Source organism: Engystomops pustulosus, chromosome 10 (assembly GCF_040894005.1).
Source record: "Engystomops pustulosus chromosome 10, aEngPut4.maternal, whole genome shotgun sequence".
Lineage (NCBI taxonomy): Eukaryota > Metazoa > Chordata > Amphibia > Anura > Leptodactylidae > Engystomops > Engystomops pustulosus.
In genome coordinates, this window is record NC_092420.1 from 3,431,182 (window position 1) to 3,441,276 (window position 10,095).

At 47.1% G+C, this 10,095-nt stretch overlaps 1 protein-coding gene across 1 annotated transcript; it reads right to left on the reverse strand.

Moving 5' to 3' along the window:
- Nucleotides 1–518: 518 nt before the first annotated feature.
- On the reverse strand, nt 519–1,445 carry LOC140104647 (olfactory receptor 5V1-like). The gene has a single exon (XM_072128288.1). It carries the CDS (start codon nt 1,443–1,445, stop codon nt 519–521), a length of 927 nt encoding a protein of 308 aa, XP_071984389.1.
- Between the last annotated feature and the right edge of the window lie 8,650 nt (nt 1,446–10,095).

Consider the following 10,095-nt stretch of genomic DNA (forward strand, 5'->3'; position numbering starts at 1 on the left):
TACATGGTGTAGGTCTTGTACATGCTCAACAGATGTTGTATGCCCTGTACAGGCTCAGCAGATGTTGTATGCCCTGCACAGTCTCAGCAGATGTTGTAAGTCTTGCACAGTCACAGTACATGGTGTAGGTCTTGTACATGCTCAACAGATGTTGTATGCCCTGCACAGTCTCAGCAGATGTTGTAGGTCTTGCACAGTCTCAGCAGATGTTGTATGTCCTGCACAGTCTCAGCAGATGTTGTAAGTCTTGCACAGTCACAGTACATGGTGTAGGTCTTGTACATGCTCAACAGATGTTGTAGGCCCTGCACAGTCTCAGCAGATGTTGTAGGCCCTGTACAGGCTCAGCAGATGTTGTAGGCCTTGTACAGTCTCAGTAGATGTTGTAGGCCCTGTACAGGCTCAGCAGATGTTGTAAGTCTTGCACAGTCACAGTACATGGTGTAGGTCTTGTACAGGCTCAGCAGATGTTGTAGGCCCTGTACAGGCTCAGCAGATGTTGTAGGCCTTGCACAGTCTCAGTAGATGTTGTAGGCCTTGTACAGTCTTAGTAAGGCTTCCTTTAGCTCCTGGTTCCTTAGACTATATATCAGTGGATTTACTAGAGGTGTGACTACAGTATAAAACACTGATACTACTCTGTCAGCCGTGTGGTAATAACTGGTGGTTGGTCTGAAATAGTTGAAGACAAGTGTCCCATAGAAAATAAAGACAACTGTGAGGTGAGATGAACATGTGGAGAAGGCTTTAAACCTCTTCTCCTTCACTTTCATCTTCAGGACAGTGGAGAAGACAGTGACGTATGGAATAAATGTCATCAGCAGAGAACTTATGCCCAGAAGTCCCCCAAGGATGAAGATGGACAACAGATTGACAAGTGTATCAGTGCAGGAAATCTGCAACAACTTGGAGACATCACAGAAGAAACTTTGGATGATATTGGAGTCACAGAAGGTCAACCTCAACGTGAAGACTGTGTGTATCATGGAATATGTCATGCCAAGCGTCCACACCAGGGCGGACAGAAGGACACAGTTCCTCCAGCCCATGACATGGATGTAGTGAAGAGGTCTACAGACGGCAATGTATCGATCATATGACATCACTGCAAGTAAGAGAATCTCACTAGATGCAAAAAATATGAAGAAGAAGACTTGGCAGATGCAGGCTGGTACAGAAATCATCTTACTGTTGGTTCTGAGATCAAAGAGCAACCGTGGGGTCGTGAGGGAAGAGGAACCAACGTCCAGAAGGGCCAGGTTACCAAGAAAGAAGTACATGGGGCTATGGAGGTGGGCATCCATGATGACCAGAAGAAGGATGAGAAGATTAGTCACTAGGGTCAAGAAATAGACATGGAAGAAGAGCAGGAAGAGAAGAAGCTGAATGTGGGGGAGGTCAGAAATCCCCAACAGGTACAACTCTGACAAGGTGTGGTTCCCCATCAGAAGAGAAACAATAGATTCGAGGAGCTGCCTCAGAAGACGTCAGAAGTCAAAACATTCTAACGATTGTTACTGAGGGGAAATCTAGTGACATGTAGACAGTGACAGTGGCCAAACGTGCAGGTTGTGGACATCTCCAGGAGTAGGGTGCATGGACTACAGAGCCACCAGATCATGTACATAGAGAAGTGCATATCTTGTATATCTGATATCTGTGCCGTCTTATATGTTCCTGTATTTGGCTCCTGGGGTTTATTGTAGACATCATCCCTCACATCCCGGAGGAATTGGATAGAGACAAAGAAACCACCGGGAATTACAGAAAAATAATGAGTTTTCTCCACCTCAATGTAATAAGTGAAATAAGTGAAAGATGAAGAGTCTCCCCTGTACACTGCCCCTGTCTGCGTGTTATATTGGGGTACATAAGAGTGATGGGACCCAGGACATATGACAAAATAGTTTATAATCACAGGTGTCCACCACTGTGGACTTCCTCTATAGATCTCCTCTGTAGACCTTCTCCATGGACCTCTACTATAGATCTCCTCTATGGACCTGCTCTATGGACTTCTTCTATGGACCTGATCTTTAGACTTCCGCTATGGATCTCCTCTATATACCTTCTCTATGGACCTCCTCTCTGGACCTCCTCTATAAACTTTCACTATAGACCTCCTCTATAGACCTCCTTTATGGACTATCTCTGTGGACCCCCTCTATAGACTTCCTCTATGGATCTCCTCTATAGACTTCCTCTATGGACTTCCTCAATGAGGTACTCTGTGGATCTCCTCAATGGACTTCTTCTATGGACCTCCTCTATGGACCACCTCTGTAAACCATCTCTGTGGACCTCCTCTATGGACCTTCTTTTATGGACCATCTCTATGCACTTCCTCAATGACGTACTCTATGGATCTCCTCTATAGACCTCCTCTATGGACCTCCTCTATGGACCATCTGTGTGGACCTCCTCTATGGACTTCCTCAATGACGTACTCTATGGATCTCCTCTATAGACCTTTTCTATGGACCTCCTCTATAGAAGTCTTCTATGCACCATCTCTGTGGACCTTCGCTATGGATCTCCTCTATGGACTTCCTCTGTGGACCTTCTCTATGGACTTCCTCTATAGACTTCCTCTGTGGACCTCCTCTAGCTGAAGTAGTTAAGTTAGGAAGTCAGGAAGAAACCAAGATAAACTTTTTCAATGAGCCCCGGGGAGGATTACATTGTGCCTCTGGTTATTGGATTTGGATCTCCCATTGAGGTGAATAAGGTAACAGCGCCCCTCCGGACCTGGAGGCTGAGAGAAGAAGTGCTGTTATATACTCAGGTTTCCAGGATTCTCTATGGGTGATGACAGGGGAGGGGAAAATAATAAAGTACTTACTGCGCCTTTTACAGGGCCCGGTGCAGCTAATCAGTGGCCTCAGTGGGGGCCCCTAACACTTATTCTATGTTACTGGGGCCCCAATGTACCCCAATATAACACAGGCAGGGGCAGTCTGAGGCCGCTGGTTACTTTGTACATTAGCTGAGTAGAATAAACTTTTAATTTAAGAGAATTAACATTTTTGGACAACAAAGTCCCCCAGTCAGTTCTGCTGAGAAAAATATAAATGTTCCTCTTTATTTCATTTCATTTCATCCTTTATAAATACTCTGTGGCACATTCACTGAGGCCCCTGCGCCAGTTTTCCGATGGACTTTGCATTTAGGAAGTGTCTGCACCACACAAATTTCTGCACTGAAGGGGCGTCCGGGGCTCAGGCGCACCACATTTATCCTGCGAAGTCCGACAGAAGTGTCACACGTCCCATGTTAAAGGGGCACCAAAAAAAGTGGTGCACTCTGTCGGGGCAGTGCAGGGGGCACCAGATTGATGAAGAATGCCCTAGAAATCCTGAATCTGGTGCCCAAATCTGTGAAACTGTAGCAGTAGCAGCCATGTAGGCTGCTATGGGGCCCGTAGTCTCAGGGGGCCCCAGCATCTGACCTAACACACTAAAAATAGCAAATGTGCAGGGTCAGCACCAGCACTGGGTGAACCTGGGCAAGTTCTGGGGCTCCATAAGGCTGTAGATAAAGATTCCATGGGGTGAGAGGGGCTGTATCTAATAAATCCAGCTCCTGCCATCTACTTCCCTCGGAGAGATATGAGCCCTCAACCTCCCTGGGATAAGAAGATTACCTGACAAAGTGAAAAAGGGCCCCATTGAGAACTCTTCTAGTTGTGCCCCCATCTACCAGTGTGATTTTAGCTTTAGCAGGTAAATATAGGCGATATACACAGTATACAGACTACAACAACTCAACGGAGATGAATAGAAGCCACTTTTTCTTTTGGAATTATGGACCAGGCCTGAAATGCACAAATCAAAGGACAATCTATGGAAGAACAAGACCAACCTAGAGGTCCTGGGACAATGGGGGTCATTTACTAAGGGCCCGATTTGCGTTTTCCCGACGTGTTACCCGAATATTTCCAATTTGCGCCGATTGTACCTGAATTGCCCCAGGATTTTGGCGCACGCGATCGGATTGTGGCGCATCGGCGGTGGCATGCACGTGACGGAAATCGGGGGGCGTGGCCGAACGAAAACCCGACGGATTCGGAAAAAAACGCAGCATTTTAGAAAAAAATGTGTTGCGAAAATTACACTTACCTTCACCAGTTATAGGCCGGTGAATTTCAGGGCATTCCAGTGCGCCTCCGGAGAACTTCTGCGCAGCAGCGCCACCTGGTGGACGGCGGAGGAACTACCTTAGTGAATCCCGGCCAGACCCGAATCCAGCGCAGAGAACGCGCCACTGGTTTGCGAACGGACCGGGTAAGTAAATCTGCCCGAATGTGTGTGACGTGTCGTCCAGTGCGGAGGCTGGTTTAGTATTTTACTCTTCTATCGGCTTTTGTCGCTCTTGGAAGGTTTATGGTGGGAATGTATTAATACTTTTACCTCTGTTTTTTTGTCGGGCAATTCTGCGATTTTTTTTATTTTGCACCGGTTACGACGGATTTCCAGAGCTTCAGCTCCACAGTCAGCTCAGTTTTCTGTCTCTCTCAATTTGGGCACAGCTCTTGTTTCTGACACCTATTTCTGGGGCAATTTTTGTTGCACATTAAGACCAACACGAAGTCTATTACCGTCAGGGGCGTAACAATCACAGTTGCAGAGGGTGCGACTGCGACTGGGCCCTCCCTCTGTCTCTGTGCTTCCCCAAACACTGGCCCACCCAAACTCCAGCCGGCCCAACTCTGTACAGTACTTCTCTGAGTGCTGGCCCGCCCAAACTCCGCGGCACCGGCCTGAACTCAGGGGTAGGAGGGCCCCAAGCAGAAGTTTGCCATGGGGTCCAGCCTCTCCTAGTTACGCTACTGATCACCTTCTAAACTCCTTCCTGAATGTAGCATTTCCATTGCCCATTTTCTCCTCGTGTCTTGCGATACAATGCTACAAAACAGAAAACCGACCCTGCCCCACAAATTAATCCACTCAACGCACCAAGCCACCAATGGCTTATGGCGGCCAATATTTTAAGTTTTTATGGTTAGAGATAATTTTAAGAACAATGAACCAGCAGAAATACTGATCCACCACCACAACTAGAGAAGACTATTGTAGATCAGGCTGGAGCAATACTCACTGCTGCTGGAGGAGTCACCAACCCCCACCGAGGGAAATGTGTAATAATAAACAACATAGGACAACGTGGACCAGCAATGTCCTTATTATTTCTTCTCCATCAAGGCCCATCATCAATATCTGTCTAAAAGTGTGGACCATGTATGATAGACCCTGAGCAGGAGGCATCTTCATCTCCTTGTAGCGGTGTCTGGATGCAGCCGGTGTATATGTAACGCTCTCTGCAGTGCGGCCTTCAGGTCTTTACTCCTCAGGCTGTAGATTAAGGGGTTCAGTAAGGGGGTGATCAGGGTGTAGATCACAGTGACCATCTGGCTGAGGACAACCAGGTGACTTGTGTCAGGAACAAGATAGATAAAAGTTACTGATGCATAAAATATTACGACCACAGTCAGGTGAGACGTACAGGTGGAGAAAGCTTTACTCTTCCCATCACTGGTGCCGATTCTGAGGACTGCCCTAAATATTCGGACATAGGGGTAAAATGTGGCTACAAAGGCTATGGTGCCGATAACACCCCCAAAAATTGAAGTGACTAGAATATTAATGGAAGCATCGCTACAGGAGATCTGGAACAAATGGGGCAGATCACAAAAGAAACTTCGGATGAAGTTAGGACCACAGAAGGTCAATCTTCTTATGCATAAGGTACAAATGAGGGGAACAACAAAAGAAATAGACCAGACCAGAGACACAATTTTAAAGCATGTTTCCAAAGACATAAGTTTAGAGTAATGGAGAGGATGGCAGATGGCTACATACCGGTCATAGGACATGGAGGACAACAAGTAAACCTCACAGCCTCCAAAATACATGGCCAAAAACACTTGTACTATACATTCTGGGAAGGAGATGGACCATCGTTGGGTGTTGAGATGAAAAAGCAGACTTGGTCCAATGACAGATGAAGAGGACATGTCGAATACTGCCAAGTTACCAAGAAAGGAATACATGGGTGTATGAAGATGAGCACAAGTAACAACTAGAAGGATAATGAGGAAGTTGGAGAAGACAGTCATCAGGTAGATGAGGAGGAAGAAGATGAAGAGGACATGGATGGTCTTCTGGTCATCCGATAGACTCATGAGAAGAACGCTGGTGATGGATGTTTGGTTCTTCATCATTTCCGTGTAATATGTCCAAATTATTAAAATTGATGGCAAAACTGGTACATACAGAGATAATGTGAATAACGGGGACACGGTGGGTGAACAAATAGAAGAGCAAATACTAACAGCAAAGAGTATCCGTCTTTTATAACTCATCAGTTCTCCCAGGAACAAAAGAAACAAATGCCAAGACTTTTTGGCAACACATCCAAGAATAAAGTAACATAGTCCCAGGATACAAAGTGTCATAGTTCTTTCAAGAGTTGAATTTTGAAGTTTTACTTTGTTAACTTTTGAAGATCTACAATTCCTAGTATCATGGCAAATATAAGTCAGTCCTAGGCTGTAAGCTCTTGTGTCCTCCCCCTCATCCTCACAGACTGTAAGCTCTTGTGTCACCCCTCATCCTCATAGACTGTAAGCTCTTGTGTCACCCCCTCATCCTCATAGACTGTAAGCTCTTGTGCCACCCCCTCCTCCTCATAGACTGTAAGCTCTTGTGTCTCCCCTCATCCTCATAGACTGTAAGCTCTTGTGTCACCCCCTCCTCCTCATAGACTGTAAGCTCTTGTGTCCCCTCTCATCCTCATAGACTGTAAGCTCTTGTGTCACCCCTCATCCTCATAGACTGTAAGCTCTTGTGTCTCCCCTCATCCTCATAGACTGTAAGCTCTTGTGTCTCCCCTCATCCTCATAGACTGTAAGCTCTTGTGTCACCCCCTCATCCTCATAGACTGTAAGCTCTTGTGTCACCCCCTCATCCTCATAGACTGTAAGCTCTTGTGTCCCCCCTCATCCTCATAGACTGTAAGCTCTTGTGTCCCCCCTCATCCTCATAGACTGTAAGCTCTTGTGTCACCCCTCATCCTCATAGATTGTAAGCTCTTGTGTCCTCCCCTCATCCTCATAGACTGTTAGCTCTTGTGTCCTCCCCTCATCCTCATAGACTGTAAGCTCTTGTGTCTCCCCTCATCTTCATAGACTGTAAGCTCTTGTGTCACCCCCTCATCCTCATAGACTGTAAGCTCCTGTGCCACCCCCTCATCCTCATAGACTGTAAGCTCTTGTGTCACCCCCTCATTCTCATAGACTGTAAGCTCTTGTGTCACCCCCTCATCCTCATAGACTGTAAGCTCTTGTGTCACCCCCTCATCCTCATAGACTGTAAGCTCTTGTGTCCCCCCTCATCCTCATAGACTGTAAGCTCTTGTGTCATCCCCTCATCCTCATAGACTGTAAGCTCTTGTGTCACCCCCTCATCCTCATAGACTGTAAGCTCTTGTGTCACCCCCTCATCCTCATAGACTGTAAGCTCTTGTGCCCCCCTCTCACCCTCATAGACTGTAAGCTCTTGTGTCACCTCCTCATCCTCATAGACTGTAAGCTCTTGTGTCCTCCCTCGTCCTCATAGACTGTAATGTAGTATTATATGTCCCCTATAATGTGAAGTTTGGGATATGATTATTATTATTTGTGGAGCTTCTCTTGTCCATATTCTAGGACTTGTGCTCAGATTTCCTTCTGTTCGTGTTACTATTTGGCGCTGATGTCCCCTTCGTTCTCTTTTCCCGGGTTCCGGGGCTGGTTTTAGCTTGGAATGTTTAGCAGCTTTGTAGGGTCTATCGTCCCTTGTACACTGCTCCGTGTATAGATGTGTACTGACCGCCACGTCCGATATCCAGGGGGACAGATCTTCCCCCCTCATCCCTGGAAAACAGACTCTTCAGCTCGGTCAGGACCCGCCATATAAAGGTGCGATGGAGGGTCCCGTCCCCCCTTCCAAAAAACAACACACAACATAATTTGGGATAAAAAACTTTGGGATAAAAAATAAGTGACCTCTGGGGAACCCAGACCCTTTCCCTAAACTTCACCTTGCATGCCCGGCCCCGCCTCCGCAACCCTCATATTCAGCATCTGCCACGCCCTTTTGATGGAGTCGGGGTTACGGGCACCATTCCAGATCCACCGTGGCATGATCTCAGACCATACCACCACCAAGTCCGTGAAGAAGGCTGCAAAACGCTGAAAGTCCGACTTCATAGCGGAAATCAACTTGGCCAGACGTGTCGAACACATGTTGTTCCCTCTGGCATGCACCACCAGAGCCATACATGTCTGTTTTTGATCTTTTAACATGCACTTTGACAAACTCCCCCACTAAAAGGACATCTCCCTCCCCAAGACTAGCCTGCACTCGGCCAGAAGCATCCACTAACTCGCTAACTCGTAAAGCAAAACTGTTCTGCAGCAATAAAACCTTGAAGGATGAAGAGCATGGTCCACAGCGACCATGCATAAACGTTGCAGCAAAGCAAAGGAAATAGGTCTATGGGAATCCCTGCGAACCGGTTCCTTGCCCCAGCCACGCAACAGCAAAAGAACCTGGACATCTTTGGTGACATCCTGAAATCCTGAATACCCCACAGTTGCAGTTTCATGAAATGAAGGAAACCCCCACCAAGCACTTCTTAACGGTGGTGATCGACAAGCCCGTAGGCAAGCCAGGTAGCGCAGTGTATTGATCTTAGCTACTATTACCCAATCCCCTCATTCCTCTGTCAGCAAGCTGTACCACTCGCCCCACGCCTTACCATGGCTCTCCGCCAATGATGATTGGATCAACAGTGTCAACTGTTCACCACCAGGTCCCACAGGAAGAGGGGACAGGGGAACCCCTACGGGTCCGCCAGGGGATGGAAATCCCTGAACCTGGAAATGAGATAACACATCAGCAACCACATTAACCTCGCCAGGAACATGCCTGGCCCTGAAGACTATATTCAACTGCCAACAGAGCAGAACCAAATGCCTATGCAAAGCTAGAACCTGCAAAGAACTGGAGGTGAGTACTTTCATTGTCCGACCAAAAAACAAATCCTCTTATTCGCCATCTCATGACCCCAAAGTTCCACAGCCACTACAATCGGAAAGAGTTCTAGCAAGGTCAAGTTCTTTGTGCATTCCCTCTCCAACCACTGCAGAGGCCAACGTTCCGCCGAACACTGCTTTCCAAAAATAGCACCGTACCGAACCGATCCTGCTGTGTATATAACTGTAAGTCAGCGTTGTCAATCTCGTGCTCAAGAAATGCCGACACACCATATAATCAGTCAAAAAGGACCTCCAGACCCGCAAATCGTCCTTCAAAACCGCCATCAAACGTATATGATACGGTTCCGGCTGTAGCCAGCAACAACCTCCTGGCAAAAACCCTACCCATGGGAAAAATTCTGCAAGCAAAGGCTAATTGGCCCAGCATGGACTGCAAACGCTGTAAGGTCACTTTTTCAGACAAAAGGCACAAGTCGATGTTGCCCCGCAAACGTTCCAATTTATCAGCAGGGAGGCTGAGAGTCATATTCTTCGAATCAATCAAAATACCCAAAAAGGTCAACCGTTGAGTGGGACCCTCAGTCTTCTCTGCTGACAACGGAATGCCGAAGAACTCTGCCAAGTGACGGAACAGGTTCAGTAGTCTCAAGCAGTCCTGAGAGTCCTTCGGACCCACGAACAAGAAGTCATCCAAATAATGAATGACCCAATGAACCAGCCTCTAATCGAACGACCCATTCCAAAAAACTGCTAAACATTTAAAAAAACCTGCAAGATATAGAGCAACCCATCGGGAGGCACATGTCAACAAAGAAAGAATCGTTAATTTTGTCAACCCAACAGATGAAAACAGGATGGATGCACCGGGAGGAGGCGGAATGCCGACTCTATGTCCGACTTGGCCATAAGGGCCCCAAGAACTGGCTTTATTCACCAAGAGAACCGCCTTATCAAAGGACGTATAAGAAACAGCCACCTCCTCCCGGGGAATACCGTCGTTAACGGAGTCACCCTCCAGGTATGACAAATGGTGTATCAGGCGAAACTTAACCGAC